The sequence below is a fragment of the Pecten maximus genome, chromosome 2 (genome assembly GCF_902652985.1).
Source record: "Pecten maximus chromosome 2, xPecMax1.1, whole genome shotgun sequence".
NCBI lineage: Eukaryota > Metazoa > Mollusca > Bivalvia > Pectinida > Pectinidae > Pecten > Pecten maximus.
The window spans coordinates 25,765,236-25,785,233 of record NC_047016.1 but is presented as its reverse complement, the minus strand read 5'-3'; the positions used below and the strand labels follow the sequence as shown (position 1 = coordinate 25,785,233).

At 36.2% G+C, this 19,998-nt stretch overlaps 2 protein-coding genes and 1 long non-coding RNA gene across 3 annotated transcripts; 1 reads left to right on the top strand and 2 right to left on the bottom strand.

Annotated features, from left to right (window-relative positions):
• Nucleotides 1–384: 384 nt before the first annotated feature.
• LOC117321635 (probable S-adenosylmethionine-dependent methyltransferase At5g38100) lies at nt 385–10,943 on the top strand. The gene is made up of 9 exons (XM_033876132.1): nt 385–455; nt 1,981–2,151; nt 2,581–2,685; nt 3,204–3,302; nt 3,703–3,844; nt 4,029–4,156; nt 4,557–4,687; nt 5,523–5,673; nt 10,099–10,943. The coding sequence occupies exons 2-9, from the start codon at nt 2,031–2,033 to the stop codon at nt 10,323–10,325; spliced, it is 1,104 nt and encodes a 367-aa protein (XP_033732023.1). The 5' UTR covers nt 385–455; nt 1,981–2,030; the 3' UTR covers nt 10,326–10,943.
• On the bottom strand, nt 10,745–12,501 carry LOC117321636. Its single transcript, XR_004531390.1, has 2 exons — nt 12,312–12,501; nt 10,745–11,050 (listed from the first exon to the last, which is right to left on the bottom strand). It is a non-coding gene; the product is annotated as an uncharacterized LOC117321636 (long non-coding RNA).
• Nucleotides 12,499–19,070, bottom strand: LOC117342271 (HHIP-like protein 2). Its single transcript, XM_033904363.1, has 6 exons — nt 18,376–19,070; nt 16,612–16,712; nt 15,977–16,152; nt 15,130–15,270; nt 14,110–14,239; nt 12,499–12,715 (listed from the first exon to the last, which is right to left on the bottom strand). Exons 1-6 carry the CDS (start codon nt 18,892–18,894, stop codon nt 12,499–12,501), a joined length of 1,284 nt encoding a protein of 427 aa, XP_033760254.1. The 5' UTR covers nt 18,895–19,070.
• Nucleotides 19,071–19,998: the final 928 nt, after the last annotated feature.

Sequence of the window (19,998 nt, the reverse complement as noted above, 5' to 3'; positions counted from 1 at the left end):
TCTACTGAGCTTTGTCTCAAATTACATTCATGTTCGCGACATTCATTTAAAACTTTTCGAAAGTTATGAAATAAACTTTAATATTACGTGTAAAGACGATTTGAATTTTAAAATTCCCACACAGTATGTATCATTGATGAGCTCTAATAAAAACCAGATAGCTGTATGGTGTGACTTTGTAGATTACACGGCATATACTGTCCTATTATCAAATCCACAATCCTGCAATAAATCGCGGTATCATATCCTTAATGCTTATGACGGAAACATATCATGCTTCAGTAAAAGTTTTTTTTAAATGACAAAAGCAGTGTGTCCTATTTCTACACATTCGCCTAAATTTGTTGTTCTGAATACCAATGCATAAATAGCTATAATAGTCGACACGCATCATACACAGGCTGGATACAGGTAAACCTAGTCGGCTAGTGGTGTTTGTACAGGGTAGACACAAGGTATGTGTGAACGCTTCACTTTAAATCCTATCAAATGAATCAACATAGGAGTTCAAGTGCAAGTTCTTTATTTTTATTTAACTGTCATTTGGACCTTCATGTCGTTACAAGGTTTCGGTTTCTATATTTGCCTACATAATTTTCTCAGATAAATATGCATACATCTTTTTGGGAAATACTAATACAAATGTACATGTATCTGAATGTTGAGATCCTCTAAACAGCGTAAAAAAACTTCGGATGTTCTAGCTTAGTTGGCCTCTCTCCAGCGATAAGACGTATAGTGAAAGCAATATACATGTATTTCGTTTCTACTTGGTTGGAAAATAAGGTTTCTTAAACACGTATTTAGATAAGAACATATCTATATATTGTGACAACCTTCCTGGAGTGTATCATCGACTGCCTTGTACTGTAGTGAGTCGGCAGCTCATGTATGCTAGTTATGGAAGTTAGCTATTTGTAGCAATATACGTTAAAAGAACAATATTTCTGCATTCATTATGTAATGGAGTAAGTTATATTCAAATCTATTTCATCGTAAATTCACATATATCCACAGGATAACAGGAAGGTTCACTAGGAAATGTTATTGGGGAATATGATTTGAAATGGAACTTGCATGTTTCGTGTCATAGGGATTGAATGTGTTTCTTTTTTCATTTTCATGGCGGCTTTGAACAGTAGTAGCTATCTACATATTCCGTAGTGGGCGTCAGTGCACCTCGGAATATATGTAGATAACTACGCTATTCATAGCCGCCATGAACATGAAAGCAAATCAATTCAATTCATATATTTACATTAGGGTGATTTGAAATATAAATGAAGAACAGTCATTTTTAAATTTAAATTTTGATCATTATATACGAAAAGATGTTAAGTAATTGGATCATCCGGTAATACCGCCAATGAACAATCATTTACCGTGTCCTTCCACTCCGCAAGTCCAGTCGATCTTTTTTTCTTTTCTTATTTTTTTTATTCAAAACAAAAAGACTTCAAAATATATCAATAATTGGTGTTAAATTACAATTAGTTTATGTGAATAAAAAGCAAAGAAAACACAATTTTTGGAAATGAAACAGGTAATATTTTCCAGCCCTGTTAATATTTAACTGATGTAATGTGTGGAAAATCAGCACGTAAAACGATGTTTTCATACTGTATTCATAGTGTTTTCATGGCCAAATGTTTGTTGTTTTCACTTGGTATGTTCCTATATAGAATCAACACTCAGAATGTAAATATAAATTAATGAAGTATGTTCTCTATATCAACTATCATTGTTAATATGTCCAAGATATTTATAAAATCTTCTCTCACATCTGTTAAGCGCTGAGGTCAATCATTGAGCATGAGGGCATTAAGTAGGTAGATGGAGGTAATTATCTGCTATCATATTTCTAACACCACTATTGTACATACACCTAGACATAGAACCAGACAATTATTGTACGGTGTACCGTAAGTCATATGCCTATATATATAGTATTCATGTTCCTACATCTTTACTAACATTCAGTTATAGGTACCTATTAATTGCCATAGCTGTTTGGTACCTTTGGAAAAGAGATGACATCCAATTCCGACTACCTGGGATTTGTGTACCATGGCCAGGAGTGCTACTCGTCTGCCATGGACAACAGTAGGAAAGTTCTAAGAGCATTTACGGCGAATGTGTTACAATGCTTTAGTAAGTAGGTCGCTTTTGTCATTACACCTATATAGAAATTAAAAGCAATGTATACAAGAAAGATGGTACATAAGTCAATAGACTTACTCCATGATACTGATCTCTGGAATACACGCAGTGCTTTGTTTCGGCTAAGATGCAAACTATCTGGTTCCCTGGGGAGTCATCCAACTTTACCCCACTCTACAAAATGTATTTTCTAGTTTGCTTTAGCAATATACATCATAGTAAACATTCATTATCTACTCCCCCACCAGGTCATTGGTTTTGTTTTGATTAATTACAACACAAGACAAAGAATATCACTTGTCATTTGTGTGTCTTGTATATCAATTGCTAAAACATTTGTAACGACCAGAATAATGACAACTGATGTTAAAGGAGTTAAATAAAACTCTATTGAAAGGCAAACTTTGTGTTTTATTGAAGATGACATGTTGATATCAGAGGGGAGCAGCTCCCGGTCGATATGCATAGCTGAGTTTGGATCTGCTGACGGAGGCGTTTCACTCGAGTTGATGGACGCATTAATAGGTATGAATATAGCACCTGTGTCACATCCTTTTTATAGGTATTTGACATTAAATCAGAAAAAAATATATTCTGGATTAAATATACGATTATTTTGCAATGTAAAACAGGCCCTAGAGAGATGATTTTTGAAATGACTTCTCCATTATCAGTCAGTCTGAAGGAAAGAAGCCACTTAGAACTTAAATAAGCGTATATTGACACATTTTAAATCAAGATTCAACACACCTACAGCCTCGTGGTTAAATGACCTAGTATCAACAGCGCAATAGTGTCGATTTTAATAAAAGTCTGCAACCTCGTTTGAATAATACATATTGGCACACCGTTTATTATGGACTGAGAAAAACTATTTTGGAGTTAATTTTAATGCTGTTATTTATAGCAGATAACTTTACAAAATGCGAGTATATTAAATGTCATTATTCTTCCTTAATACATATTTACATAACTAAGCATGTGTCGTAACTTTACATTATATCAATGGGTGTACTTATAATAAACTGCTCCTTTTTCTCCAGATAACCTCGACAAAATGTCTGAAGGCCAAAGGGAAGTATTGCTTGTCTATGAAGATCAGTTATTGAACGATTACAACGTTCTGTTTAAGACGGTCCATGGTAGGTAGCTTCTGTACTTATTTTATACTGTGGTGTCAGACTTGTTTTATGGAAGCACACTGTAATTTTGTTTTTACTTAAGTACGCATGTATTCTTAATTTGAAGGCATTACATAGTCGCCTTTATAATTGGTAAGTAAATTAAGACTTTATAAGTGATGATTTATAAAACGCTGTTATTTTTTTTTTTTCATTTATCGGTGTTAATTATATATATACATATGTATATCTATACCGTCGGCGCCATGATATGTATTCCTGTGACAAGCAGTATAAATAAACAGTGTTGGCGGAAGAAATATTTTACTTCTAGTTTGATGATGAAAATGTTTCTTTGCAATTCCATATTTTTTTCATTATAAAAAAACTTTATTATTCATTAATTTCTTTTAAATTACAGATTCAAACATATCCACGAAATTATCGAGGAGGGATAAATGTCACCTACTGACCAGTGCAACAACGATGTACCGGAAGTGCTTACCCACTGGTTTCGTCGATCTTTCTTTCTTGTCAATGGCCACTGGCTGGCTCAGTCAAAGGTCAGTAGTCATAATTACCAAAGGTCATAGAATAACATGAATGTTAAAGTATTACATACAATGTAGTATGAATTAAGCTTATTTGAAATGTACATTGAATTTACATGCTGGTTACTGTAACGCTACACAAACATTGTCCATCCCAATGCTTAGAATGAATCGCTATAGCTTGTCTGTTTTGAAGACCCTGTCATATCCGCGGAGGGATATTTCAGACTGACTGTAACTCTGTGGAACTGGAAGCATATCGACGCCAGTGGCAGAGTGACTGGAAACAGTTCCTATCGTGTCGAGCTCAGGAACTCCGGCCAGGTAAATATACATAATGTACATGTATGCAGATAGAGAATGGACGTTTTAGAGTCATTATTTGTTAAATGCAAAGTAAAATATTTCTTAATGTAGAAACAATTCGTTACTTTAGGTCCCTTAAAACATTTTTCTCCGCCTTGGAAGCTTTGTAGGTCAGACAATATTTCGACCGTTATGTATAAAACAAGACATAAATGTACGCTATTCCTAAATGAACAACTGTCAATACAGGATGCTCCATGCTTTAAATGGTTCTTTTCAAGAACGTAATTTTGTAATAAAATTTGGCACCAATACACGGAAGTTGATATTATCCTCGGTTGCTAGGCAGTATGATATTCCTGGTATGTACCTCATATAAAAGCAATGATTGTATAATGCACTCATGTTGCACTTAAAGGAGGGTATCTAGTTGTGATTTCCTTCGTGATGGGAGACAGTGGGCGATATAACGAAACTGGAGGAGAGGACTATCATGACATGTTTACCAATACCTGGAGAAGCTTTTGGCATAGTGGAAAGATCACGGAGGTATTAATATAGATATTCATACCAAACCAATGATTCATATTCTTATCACTTTAAAAACAACAAGGAATATTGATATAATAACGAAACCACAATTTAAACTCATATGAGGACAGAATATCACAAAAACAAATATTTGGCATGGAGACTCCTGGAAAGAAGACGCCCAGATGCTTCAGAGAGCAAGCGTCTTTAATCGGCGACATCCACCTTAGGAATCTAGGTCAAATCCTGGTAAAGTCAGTTACAAATGAGAGATAGAATGGTGACAACCCAACTACAAGTCATGTTAACAAACACGGCTGACGTCATAATAGAATATTTCCAGATGACGTCATTATGTCGACTATAAAACTTTCCCGTGGTCTTCCTCAGCCTCCATCCCTCAAAACCTCGTGATGTTCATGGAAATCGTGATAACGGGAACAAGCCCTTGAATCTCGAATTATAACCGTAACATATTACACTGTAGATATGGGGTGACGGGATGTGACTATCTAGAAATGGTAAAATAACAACTGGGAAATTTTAAGTTCTATCGGGCATATCCGATCGACGTTGTCAATAAAGTGTTTTGTTCTTAAAAGATAACACATGACTATACCTATAGGTGAAAATGCAGAACTTTGTAATGTCTTCGTAAACTGTTCTGATAAGCTGTTCAATATAGGCGGTTTCGTGTTAAAACAAATCATCCAACAGAGGGGCAGTTAGTCCCCAATGTCAATGAAAGTAGTACAATTCTATATGTATCTCGGTTAAATTCACTCGCTGAAAAGACTTTTATTTACTTCAATAAATTAACTTTGAGATGGAGATCACATTTCTGTATCTACAGGAGGAGTTTGTAAGCAGCACCAAGATAACTTATACTCCCACCCAGTCCGAACTCGAGCAGCCATTTAATACAGACATGAAACAGTACCTAACATTAGTGGATTCTATCCAGAGAGATGTCAAAATAATACCTGGTCTTACAAACGACACAGGTAAAGTCACTAATAATGACACAGATAAAGTCACTAATAATGACACTAATAATGACACAGGTAAAGTCACTAATAATGACACATGTAAAGTTACTAATAACGACACAGGTAAAGTCACTAATAATGACACATGTAAAGTCACTAATAACGACACAGGTAAAGTCACTTATAATGACACATGTAAAGTCACTAATAATGACACATGTAAAGTCACTAATAACGACACAGGTAAAGTCACTTATAATGACACATGTAAAGTCACTAATAATGACACATGTAAAGTTACTAATAATGACACATGTAAAGTTACTAATAATGACACAGATAAAGTCACTAATAATGACACTAATAATGACACAGGTAAAGTCACTTATAATGACATATGTAAAGTTACTAATAACGACACATGTAAAGTCACTAATAATGACACAGGTAAAGTCACTAATAATGACACATGTAAAGTTACTAATAACGACACAGGTAAAGTCACTAATAATGACACATGTAAAGTTACTAATAATGACACATGTAAAGTCACTAATAATGACACATGTAAAGTCACTAATAATGACACATGTAAAGTCAGTAATAAAGATATGTAAAGTCATTTTAATAATGACACAGGTAAAGTCACTTATAATGACACAGGTAAAATCACTAATAATGACACAGGTAAAATCACTAATAACGACACAGGTAAAGTCACTAACAATGACACATGTAAAGTTACTAATAACGACACAGGTAAAGTCACTAATAATGACACATGTAAAGTCACTTATAATGACACAGGTGAAGTCACTAACAATGACACAGGTAAAGTCACTAATAACGACACAGGTAAAGTCACTAATAACGACACAGGTAAAGTCACTTATAATGACACATGTAAAGTCACTAATAATGACACTAATAATGACACAGGTAAAGTCACTAATAATGACACATGTAAAGTTACTAATAACGACACAGGTAAAGTCACTAATAATGACACATGTAAAGTCACTTATAATGACACAGGTGAAGTCACTAACAATGACACAGGTAAAGTCACTAATAACGACACAGGTAAAGTCACTAATAACGACACAGGTAAAGTCACTTATAATGACACATGTAAAGTCACTAATAATGACACAGGTAAAGTCACTAACAATGACACAGGTACAGTCACTAATAACGACACAGGTAAAGTCACTAACAATGATACAGGTAAAGTCACTAATAATGACACATGTAAAGTCACTAATAACGACACAGGTAAAGTCACTAACAATGACACAGGTAAAGTCACTAATAACGACACAGGTAAAGTCACTAACAATGACACAGGTAAAGTCACTAATAATGACACATGTAAAGTCACTTATAATGACACAGGTAAAGTCACTAATAACGACACAGGTAAAGTCACTAACAATGACACATGTAAAGTCACTTATAATGACACATGTAAAGTCACTTATAATGACACAGGTAAAGTCACTAACAAGGACATAGTAAGGTCACTAACAAGGACATAGTAAGGTCACTAACAAGGACACAGTAAGGTCACTAACAAGGACATAGTAAGGTCACTAACAAGGACATAGTAAGGTCACTAACAAGGACATAGTAAGGTCACTAACAAGGACATAGTAAGGTCACTAACAAGGACATAGTAAGGTCACTAACAAGGACATAGTAAGGTCACTAACAAGGACATAGTAAGGTCACTAACAAGGACATAGTAAGGTCACTAACAAGGACATAGTAAGGTCACTAACAAGGACATAGTAAGGTCACTAACAAGGACATAGTAAGGTCACTAACAAGGACATAGTAAGGTCACTAACAAGGACATAGTAAGGTCACTAACAAGGACATAGTAAGGTCACTAACAAGGACATAGTAAGGTCACTAACAAGGACATAGTAAGGTCACTAACAAGGACATAGTAAGGTCACTAACAAGGACATAGTAAGGTCACTAACAAGGACATAGTAAGGTCACTAACAAGTACACAGTAAGGTCACTAACAAGGACATAGTAAGGTCACTAACAAGGACATAGTAAGGTCACTAACGTGGACATAGTAAGGTCACTAACACGTATATAGTAAGGTCACGAACAAGTATATAGTAAGGTCACTAACATGGACATAGTAAGGTCACTAACAGGGACAGAGTAGGGTCACTAACAAGGACATAGTAAGGTTACTAACAAGTACATAGTAAGGTTACTAACAAGTATATAGTAAGGTCACTAACAAGTATATAGTAAGGTCACTAACAAGGACATAGTAAGGTCACTAACAAGGACACAGTAAGGTCACTAACAAGGACATAGTAAGGTTACTAACAAGGACATAGTAAGGTCACTAACATGGACATAGTAAGGTCACTAACATGGACATAGTAAGGTCACTAACATGGACATAGTAAGGTCACTAACAAGGATATAGTAAGGTCACTAACAAGTATATAGTAAGGTCACTAACATGGACATAGTAAGGTCACTAACAGGGACAGAGTAGGGTCACTAACAAGGACATAGTAAGGTTACTAACAAGGACATAGTAAGGTAACTAACAGGGACATAGTAAGGTTACTAACAAGTATATAGTAAGGTCACTAACAAGTATATAGTAAGGTCACTAACAAGGACATAGTAAGGTCACTAACAAGGACATGATAAGGTCACTAACAAGGACATAGTAAGGTTACAGGTAAAGTCACTAACAATGATACAGGTAAAGTCACTAACAATGACACAGGTAAAGTCACTAATAACGACACAGGTAAAGTCACTAACAATGACACAGGTAAAGTCACTAATAATGACACATGTCAAGTCACTTATAATGACACAGGTAAAGTCACTTATAACGACACAGGTAAAGTCACTAACAATGACACATAGCAATGTTACTAACAAGGACATAGTAAGGTCACTAACAAGTATATAGTAAGGTCACTAACAAGGACACAGTAAGGACAATAACAAGGACACAGTAAGGTCACTAACAAGGACATAGTAAGGTCACTAACAAGGACATAGCAATGTCACTAACATGGACATAGTAAGGTCACTAACAAGGACATAGTAAGGTTACTAACAAGGACATAGTAAGGTCACTAACAAGGACATAGTAAGGTCACTAACAAGGACACAGTAAGGTCACTAACAAGGACATAGTAAGGTCACTAACAAGGACATAGTAAGGACAATAACAAGGACACAGTAAGGTCACTAACAAGGACACAGTAAGGTTACTAACAAGGACATAGCAAGGTCACTAACAAGGACACAGTAAGGTCACTAACAAGGACACAGTAAGGTCACTAACAAGGACATAGTAAGGTCACTAACAAGGACATAGTAAGGTCACTAACAAGGACATAGTAAGGTCACTAACAAGGACACAGTAAGGTCACTAACAAGGACACAGTAAGGTTACTAACAAGGACACAGTAAGGTTACTAACAAGGACACAGTAAGGTCACTAACAAGGACACAGTAAGGTCACAAACAAGGACATAGCAAGATCACTAACAAGGACATAGTAAGGTTACTAACAAGAACACAGTAAGGTCACTAACAAGGACATTGTAAGGTTACTAACAAGGACATAGCAAGGTAACAAATAACAAAGACCTTTTTGGAGTTGTTTGTCCGACCGCATGCGGCTTTGCTTTGGGAATGCCTCTCTATTAAAAGATAAAACCACATGCGAACATCTTCTCTGGCAAACAAGAATAATATTAATTATCTTTTTTGGTTAATTGTCCATATATTTTTTTCATAATTAATCAACTTGGCATTGATACTATTGTATTGAAAGTATATGCTAAATATATTTACAACATATACCTTTATGTGCCAGTCATTAATTTTACCATCAGAACACAGTGATGAAGTGCTAATATCATTGAAACAAACAAGCAAAAATGACAAGCATCTTGCAATAGAATTAGTGTGTGTATATAGTATCAATATCCAGATTTTTCTTTCGGTCTATTTTGAGGTTCCTCTGACGCCTTCTAGGTTCAACCTTTTAAGCACTTAATAAGCATCATTTACGAATCCTAGAATGACGAAACAGCTACATAGTCCGATTAAACATTATAAAGAGGTTCATATTTTGTCATGTTTGAGGGTTAAATGAAACCATGAAAAACTTATTCATTTAAACTGTTATTTATACAGAAAATGTATTTCCTTTACAACGTGCGTGAAAAATTGAAGTACTGTGTAGGAAAATATGAACCATCTACAGCTAGTGAAAATCGGGTAGTGAAACAAAAACCATATTAATATTATCAAACATAAAGCATATTTCACTCAAGGTTGTCCTTGTTAATTTTTTGTTCGTGTATATTCTTGATATAGAGACCGAGTCTGTCGTTACCGGCAGTATATGTTATCTTCCTACTGTCGCTGTAGGTACCAAGGAGAGACAGAATGTCCTGGATGGACACCTAAGGTGTACCAAGCCTTGGCTGTACAATATTCTCAAGGGAGGACTCTCACCAGACCGAACCGAGGCTGACAAAGACGCACTACTGGAGGAGTATTTCCAGACGATTTACAAAGTCCTCGTGCAGAAGACCACGTTTGATCCTTTATTTTACAAAACAGCGTGTGTAATAGCCAGACGTACACACGTGTAATGAGACACGCACTTGGCCGATATATTACATTCGAAAAGAAACATATTGTTCGGGTCTTCTATATTCTCAGTAGAGCAGAGCATATACATGTACATAGGAGTGTTACTGTTGTAAGCCTGATTAGAGTATGTCTGATGATGTTCAAGTACGATGAAGACTTCTGTGCAAGTTATTAGTAGGTGTCGTTTTAATCAATGTTTTAACTGATCTGCAAAAAAATCACGTGTTCTTTACTCTAGACCTTTGACTTAAAAAAATATATAACAAATCCTCTGAAGATGGACATTAACTTAACTTAATGTAAATATGCATAAACATCAAGTATTTCATTTTTCACGAAATATAGTTGTTTTGATTAGAAAGTCGATAATAAATATCTTATCACCCTAAAGTAATATGTACACACTTCAACAAACAACATCAATGTATTTCTTTACTGATCGGAATTTCAAAACAGATGATTTACAATGATCAACATGGGCAACCTCAGATGTATGGGATTAGTACTACAATGGATATATCGTACAACCATACGGCAAATCCCTCCTCTGAAATATTCTATTTTTTGTAAAGACAATGGTATTCCGTGTTGAAAGCTATCAATAAATAACATGCAAGCCACATTTTAACTGGTGTTCTTTATCACGTGACCACACAGCCAAACGAGTGTTGTCAATATCAGCGATAACTGGACTCTCATTGCTGCGCACGTGACCGGAGTGGCACTGTAACAAAACAAAAACAGTATAAGTCAACAAAGAGCATACTTATGTACACATATCTCTACAAATTGAGGTTCGTCATTTTATTCGAAAAGGTAAAAAAAAACAGGTGTGGCATCAGGGGGACTGGTTGACCGAGTTATCTAATCCCCCTAATTAGAAAAATTTGGAGGCATGCAAAGGAAAACTTGTTTTAAAGCCGCATACTCCCAAATAACCAAAAACTCTAGTTGCACACGTGTATAAATGGCAATCCAAGATGCTTATTCACGCTCTCCTGACATGAAAATGACCATTTGTCTGGATGCTTGACTGGGAATATCCCTGCGACACCAGTGTGTAAAAATAACTCACCGCATTAATTTTTGTCACGGAGCCGAGAATGAGGCTAAAACAACTCTACGGTACACATGAACTACATACATGGCCGTTGTTTGCCAAATAATGCTTTCATTTGAACACAATAGCAAACTATTCTCGTAATAACTGATCAATGTAAATACTTAATTTTGTAAAATATAGCAATAGGTACACAACAAAATATCGATAAAATTAAGATTGGTAAAGTTGACAATGTTCGAGGAATATGGAAAAAAGCTAACCAGCAATCCAATAGACGTCAGGAAAATCGGAATTCTAATCTATTTCTTTTTCGTTTCTTGCTTAGTTCCAATTCCTAAAGAACTCCTGGGGTTTTGCCAATTCCAGTCCCTTTTACTTTTTTGGACAGAATCTGTCTGCGTTTTCGAAGGCCCAAACTTTCGGCGTTCCACCATTTTGTGTTGACTGATAACCCGCCTGTTGCATTGTGGGACTAATTTGCATAGAAACTTGGTCCAAAATATTTTTTTTTTTTAATATCCCGTATACTTTCATAAGTACACATTTTCCTTCTGTTTTTGATTCGCGGTAATTTGTTATAGCTATATATTAAGTCTGAAAACTGTAAAGAGGTCAAAATGTAAACATTTATAGATATTTCTTTGGGAGTATGAGGCTTTAAATGTCAGAATTAAAGTGCATGCAGGTGTGGGCGATAGTAGGTGTGGTCGCTTTTGTTAACATTCGTTTTGACAAGTCAAATGTTGTGACGAAGTATTATGACTTAATTATATTTCAATAATAGTCTACAATGTTTATATCATGATCTGCTACTGCGCAGCATAGCACTGGAGATTACGAAGAGCGATATATAGGTACATGTAGATATGTTATGATATTACACAGTGTCTTTTGATATACAATACAAACTTAATGTAGCTACCTCTTTTGAACCAATTTCAGTACCGCTGAGGAAAGGCCTCTCTCACCAAAAGACGTTGTCATCACGTACAGTTCACCTGATAAGAAAAAACACACAATTCTATTTCTAAATCGCTTATCTGATTTTTATATTCATACAAAACGTGTATGCATATTCAAGAGTTTTGGGCTGGAATTCGGCATTGATATTATACATACATGTACATCTTTAGCAAATGAAATGTTTTTACTTTTAGGATGTGTCTACTTTTGCAAGCTGATAAGTTACCGTCGTTATCTTGACTAAGCGTGCGCAGGAACACGTCGTATTCGGCGCGTGCGCCACACGGACATGCGTCTTTGGAGCAGACCGAGATGTTGTGTCGAACTAGCTGACCTGTAGTGTTGTCCAAACCCATCAGCCCGCTGTGGGAGAAAATAAAAACGTAATTTCAATTTACTTGTTATTCTCAGTACATAATCCATTCAACATTTAGGTGTTTATAATGAGAGCAATTAACTCGATAGTAAGGACTGTCGCTATTACTATATTCAATCGTATATATGAGTAAGTTCTTTATTTATGGACAGGTTCGTATGGGTCTCGTCGTGATGAAGCGATGTATATAAAACAAGAGGTCCATGGGCCTTAACGGTCACCTGGGATTTTAATTATTTCAGTTAATTTAATTGACTCTTTTTTGCCCCATCCATCAGTCCAAGGGGTCAGTCAGGGCCAACATGTGCATATCATTAATTAAGCTGTCATCCCATGCTGATAATGTTAACGAAGTCAGGATGAATTCGAACAGAAATCAAGCAAATGATAGTCAACAAGACGCCTACAGGCCTTAACGGTCTCTAAAGACCCTTGTACTATTGTAGTATGCATACTCATTAGCAACTAGTGGTACTGTTGGACATAGTGGTCATCTTTGATTTCGGACAGACCAGAAAAATAACAACACTTGGTCAGGACCATCTCAAGATCATTGCAGCCAAGTTTGAACTGAATCCCACTGGTGGAACTTGAGAAGAAGTTTAAAATAGATGCTGTTCAGGAAACCCATAATAGTCAAAAATGTGATTTCCCTATATAAACTATAGTAAATTTTACCCCCTCCCCAGGGGCAAACGTGAGATCCCAGGGCCATGAAATTCACAGTTTTGGTAAAGAACCTTAAGACCCTTCCATCTATGAAGAGTGTTTGAGTCTACCATATCTGAGAGTAGAGAAGAATATTTTTGAAATTTCAGTCAATTTGACCCTTTTTAGCCCCGCCCATAAGCCCCTGGGGTCAGTCAGGGCCAACGTGTGCGTACCATCAAATTGTCATCCAAAGCTGATAATGTTAACCAAGTTAGAATGAATTCCAATACAAATCCAACAAATCATAGTCAAAAATATGATTTCCCTATATAAACTATAGTAAAGTTTACCCCCTGGGGAGTGGGGACCATATAATTAACAATTTTGGTTGAACTTTAGCGGTTTTCGAGAAGAAGTCGAAAATGTAAATTGTTTACGGACGCATGACGCACGACGGACAAAAGGCGAATAGAATAGGCAACTTGAGACTTTGTCTCAGGTGACCTAACAATGAATGTTGACATAGTGGGTAAGTGTAAAACAGTAAATACAAGGTAGACGGAGAGCATATTTGCGACAGTAGCACGAGAGGGACGGGTAGCTTATTGTTAACAGTTTTTGGCCTCCGGTATTAGTGGGTCCGGGAAATACATCTACAATTGCTCGACGGCAGCACGGTATATAAGTGTCTCTAGAAGATCGTAGACAATAGACTATATCTAATACTAACCCTGTGAAGTCCCCGAACAGGTAGTGTCCGTCAAATTCTGGGAAAGCAGATCCGCGATACACGTAGCCTCCTATAACAGCGTGGTGGGTCGCCGAGTTGTTGAATGTGTATATAGGTAGTACTTCGTTCTCTGTGTGTAGAATATTAAAAGTTATATTACACGGTACACGGTTTTTATCTCATAATAACATAAATTTGCAATAGAGAACCAATCAATGATAGCGGATTCAGCATACAGTGTAGATGCATCTGACCCCAACGTTTATAATTGCTGGAATTCATTATAAAAGGTCATTAAGTGTCATCTCCATTAAACATCCTACCCGGATACCCCTCGACCATGCGACATGATACTTCCGTGGTAGATGTCGATTACTGACGGAGAAATTAACAACACTAGGTTCCGAGAGATGCAGGTTGATGTAGACCATGTTAAGTTTAAGGTCGATATCATGGTTTCATGCGGAGATAGTCTATCCCGTGGTGCAACATGAAGTCAGGCGTGTTCGATACTTGTTGATATATGTGGTTATTTTGTCACAACACTAGGTCTCATTTTGAAAATGCGACTTAACCCGGATTTTGACCTAGAATTACATTGCGGAGGTCGTTGATAAAGCAGAAGACGCTTACCCTTCCGGACCGTCAAGGGTCTCCCTACAAATCCATATTTATAAATATAGATTGTCTTCAATCTTTGGTTAGAATTTCGGTTTCGTTACAATGTCGTGTTGCATAACAGACTTGCATTTGATGAATAAAACAAACTCTCCTTACTTCGCTTTCGAGTTTATCTCAAACTTCTGCAGAAACTCATTTACATATAATTCAGATGCAATGAAACAGAACACGGACAATAATTCCGGATACTTCTCTGGTGGTCACAAAATATGTATTACATATACATGTATATAACAGTCGATATTCTCTCTTGTTTTACAATAGGCTAAGCAAAGGTCTTGATAAAGAAACTGCTGAATGTAGGAGATACAACCAATAATAAAGACCAGGAATACGTACCCAGCTGACAGTTTCCCGGTGATAAACAGATAGTTCCCTCCTTTTTATTCCACCCGTAGTTTCCACCTTTCTTGATGATATTGATTTCCTCCTGATCGTTGTTACCATTGTCTCCACAATAAAGCTCCTTCCCTGGACTTCCTACACAGAGGTAGAGTTTTTATTGAACAACATCTAAATAATAATAATAATTTTATTCCGGTAATTTTTAATAAAATAGCTTTGCTAAACATTGTATCATAGACAGTTTACATAAAATACATATTTTGGAAACATTACCACAGATTAATTAAATACACATAAAATTTGACTTATTCCAGAAATATAAATATCACAGAAGGTTATAATGCTATATCTTAGACTGGTACGCCTTTATCAAGGATGACTCATTAAAGTTATTAATAAGTTTTAGGGTTCTAGATCTTAACCAAACTTAACATTAGTAGATCAGTAAATGTAACTACATTCAGGATGATTTCTATGAGGACAACGTAACAAGGACGCGTGAGTAGGCGAAACGTTAGGATACCCTATAATAATCTTAACGACAAACGTAATATTGATATTTAACACTTGACAGTTCAAAGTGTTTAGTGTGGTAATTTCTGTGATTCTTATTAATGGAAAAAGAGAGGAGACTTGATCCCAACACTACCTACAGTGTATAACATGTAAAATCAGTCATATACTTTCTACAGTCTAATTAAAATTAGACTTGTAATTTCCACTGCTCTACGATACTCTTCGACACACTGCAATATAAAGGAGCGGAAATTACAGTCTTATTTTAATTAGATTGATACTTTCTAATTACCGTATTCAGTGTGTTGGCTTTGGGGATACTAACCTTGATCAAAGCTACACCGGAACATGTTCCTACAGCCGTACGCATACACTTCCGGTCGGAAGCTCTGGTTGCCAATGAATGGGTTGTCAGGCGGAATGCGGAAATACCGCAACATATTGTCTACAATTTTCCGTCTGTTCACGTCTATTCTTAGAATTTTGCCAAGAAGACTTTGTCTGTGTAGGAAATCATCTAATGAATTAGAATTGTCAATCTTTGTCAATGCTTTTGGTGATTCCATATGGTGTGATGAATTGAGATGGCCTTGAGACAAATGTGATTGACTGAGAACTATGAATCAGCTCATGTTGACTTTGTCTCAGGACCAACTCAATCAAGACCCAATCCTTATGTTTTGAAGTAAAGAACTCATGTACATGTATATAAACAGAACATGAATTTAATGATTAAGTAATTCTTACATGTTCAGGCAAAAAAGTAGTACGTCATTGAATAGTGATTTCCAGACCGTATTGCAAATAAATACACCTTAACACGGTATTAATGTGATACAAAAACTACTAATATGAGTAACAAGGACTTATCATGTCAATATTTCATACGCTAAATCAAATTATTATGATGGCGGATTGATAACGCCTTGGTGGTGTGGGATGTTGATGGCGAAAACTTACCCATCCTGAGCCTGATCAGCCAACTGTTCTTTAGTCGTGTTTAATGGCAACCCTCCGTCTCCAACACTGACATAGAGGAAGCCGTCAGGTCCAAACACCACCTGTAGAATAAAATGGTGTGTGTGTGCATGTTTGTGCATTTCTATTGGTGGAAATTTATTTCGCCCCTCCCCATTCTAATATTAATAAAACCTCTATATCTCTTGTAACCAAAATAATCTATAAAAAGAAAAGTATATAAGTATGTTTCGTACTCTTGATTGAAATACTATTAAAAACGTACCAATACAACCTCCCTTTTCACGCCAAGCAACTCAAACCATGAAAGTTTTTATCACCAGAGTAGTCCAAATTAAATTGCCATACGATAGGTTTCTTCTTGAATGTATACAAACATAGCTCATTCCAGTATTAAATAATCTTGGTGTATCTACTGCTAGTTTAGTAAATCGACGGGACAGATAATGTAATTCTCCATCAACAAAATCAGTTTGGGTAGATATATTTATCTCCAAATAAACGCTTACATTATGAAATATCAATATCGAGCATTTTAAAGTATTATTTGTATAGATATTACTAGTCTGTACTTTCGTAACATACATTGAGCCCGGTAGTTTCCTCCAAGCCCTGACAAATTGTTCCTGAATATTTAATATTTGGATCTACACCACAACTATAAATGTACCAGTGAGTGATAGACAAAATATCGAGAATCTATAATAATATTAACATTCTGGCGAGTCAAAACCCTTTTCGTGTTAGAACCTTTTTTATGTTTTCTTTTCTTAAAGTTTATCCCCTCCCAAGAGGGAAACGTGAAACTATGGCCCATGAAATTAACTATTTTAATAAAGTCATTATAATTTGGTATATAGGGGTGTGTATAGGGGTATTCGCATGCACTATCCGAGGACTGCAAATTTCAACTTTATGGGTTTTGTTGCCTTCGGAAAAACACCGAGTCTTCTAATTGATCGAAATTTAGATATTGAGCGATTTTGATAAAAACCGTGCTGAAACAGAGTTATCGTCCCTAACTACGCTTCATTCTTTCTGTGACATCCTCCAGGTGTCACCACACTAGTAAAGTCATTAGGACCTTTCAATCCATGATCAGTTTTTGTTTTTAATGGACATCGCGAAATTTGACTTTGGAATGTGATAACACTAGCTTTTACAGGTTGAACATAAGCAAAAAATCAAAACGGATATATAAGTATTAAGCGGCTTTACCTGGACAGTTATTGTCCTATAATCCAAAGAGGATTGAAGACAAAGTAATGATAACGCACGTTAGCGCATGATTGATCTGTAACGCGCGTTATGATTAATTTGTCAACAATGTTTCGAGGTTTCGAGAACTATAGAACAATAACTTTCCAAGAAGTCAGTTTAATGCTTAAAATAGTGCTAATCAAGTTTGAATTATTTCCTATTGAAATGAAACAAATTATTAGATTTACAATTTTGAAAAAGTATCTAAAGACCTTCTAACCATAAAGAGTATTTGACTCTAACATATCTGCGTCTTAAGACGATTTTTTGAAATTTCAGTCAATTTGACCCTTTTGGCCCTGCCTCTCAGGTCCCTGGGGTCGGGGACTAAATACAATTTTGATCGACGTTTTTATAAGGAAGGTTTCTGCAAAATTTCATTAAAAATGGTTCAGAAATATTTGAAAGGAAGTCGAAAATCTGAAACTGTTAACAGAGGACGGACGAATATGGATTGGAAAAAGCGTAGCATTGCGATGGACTTACCGTTCCGCCATTCCGTGAGGGAGAAGGCTGTTGGATGGCAAGTAGAATTTTCTCGGTGGACAAATCACCTCGTCCGTTCTTCTCCGTAATCTCTGATATTACGATGTAATTGTTTTTGTCGTAAGTCCGAGTAGAATACGTATAAAACTTCCGGTTAACGCGATATTCCGGATGCAGCGCAAACGATAACAGCCCTCGTTCTTCCGTGGGATCTTGATCGGTAAATGTCACATAGTCACTCAAATCCAGGAACAGCTCCTCATGCTCTTTCCACAATGACGTATATGAGTGTATCTTACCGTTCTGTTCGGCCACGAGGTATCCGCCAAGCTCGTCTATATTCTCGAGAAGAAGGATCGGACTATCCAGAGATCCGGACCTCATAGGCTCTGTAAGGCAAACACATGGCGTATCGGAAGCTGACGGGTGAATCAACTGGACAAGACATATCAACATCAAAACGTTACGATAGGTCGTCCATCGATTTCGGACTGAAAAAATAGTGTGATATGTTAGCATTGTTCAGTTTTATGACCCGGACTCATCGACTACTTGTCGAGAATAGTCTGCCCACGATTCAATGTAAAGACTTGTTTCGGTAAACAAATGTCACTACCACATGTACCTCTAATGACAAGACAGGTAAGTTTACCTGTTGTGTTTACGCGACTGTGACGAACTCTACAGTCTCCATCGGTCGGCGGTAGCTGAAATGTGTCTGAAATCGTGAACATTAGTACCTTTTCGTCGAATATTCAAAGTAGGCGATCCTATTTGTGCTTAGGTATGTCAACCTGTTTATCTATTTATCGGTGCATCAAATAAATGACGTACAGTGTACGTGTACGCATGGACGTACAGTGTACGTGTACGCATGGAGCAAAATAGTATGCGTGATTCGTTATTGCAAATTGTATTAAAATCATTTACAAAGTACCAGCGGTTTGGGGTGACCAACATAGTACAGCGAACAGTGAATTGCCTTATTAACTGATAAGATATAATTAGACTTACAGAGCCTGATCCCCGTGTCATACACTCAATGTGTCTATACACAGAGGTAAAATCGGGAAAATATATCAAATTAAACCGGATCGTTAAACTTATCAAATACATATTGCTTTTTAAAATATCTAAAACCGAATGTTCTCGGTCTTTGGGGTATCTCGTTGAACGATGTCTGATGTGTCAATATTCGAATCACAGGGGCTTGGCACGATTTTATAACTGATAGTCCATATCTATATGTATTATAGTAAAATCGTGCCAAGCCCCTGTGATTCGAATACATGAATGGAGAATTAAAAAAACCACATAAAAATAAGATGTAGAAAATACAAAGAGATACGAACGCAACCATATACGCACATATAAGATAACGCGCGCGCAAAAAAAAACAAAAAAACTCAAGGGATATCTTTAAAAAAAAAGATAAACGTCATAGTTTTAATGCTAACGAACTAATGCGTTTCACCACGGATAACAAAATTATATCAGTTTGAATCATTTTTGGTGATAATAAGACTGCATTTGAATCATGAATATAATTTTATCAATGTGTCATTTGAAAAGATGCATCCACTTATTCAGCTTGCATTCAATCTTAACTTTGTTTCGTTTATA

What these genes read in the sequence shown, in the direction of transcription:
- LOC117321635 (XM_033876132.1), top strand. Translation starts at nt 2,031, where the DNA reads ATGACATCCAATTCCGACTACCTGGGATTTGTGTACCATGGCCAGGAG. An exon ending in GAATGTGTTACAATGCTTTA is followed by an intron (nt 2,152 to 2,580) that starts GTAAGTAGGTCG and finishes GTTTTATTGAAG; the next exon opens with ATGACATGTTGATATCAGAG. An exon ending in ACTGGCTGGCTCAGTCAAAG is followed by an intron (nt 3,845 to 4,028) that starts GTCAGTAGTCAT and finishes TCTGTTTTGAAG; the next exon opens with ACCCTGTCATATCCGCGGAG.
- LOC117342271 (XM_033904363.1), bottom strand. Translation starts at nt 18,894, where the DNA reads ATGCTAACATATCACACTATTTTTTCAGTCCGAAATCGATGGACGACC. An exon ending in GCTGATCAGGCTCAGGATGG is followed by an intron (nt 16,153 to 16,611) that starts GTAAGTTTTCGC and finishes TTTCCTACACAG; the next exon opens with ACAAAGTCTTCTTGGCAAAA. An exon ending in ACCGGGAAACTGTCAGCTGG is followed by an intron (nt 14,240 to 15,129) that starts GTACGTATTCCT and finishes TTCTACACACAG; the next exon opens with AGAACGAAGTACTACCTATA.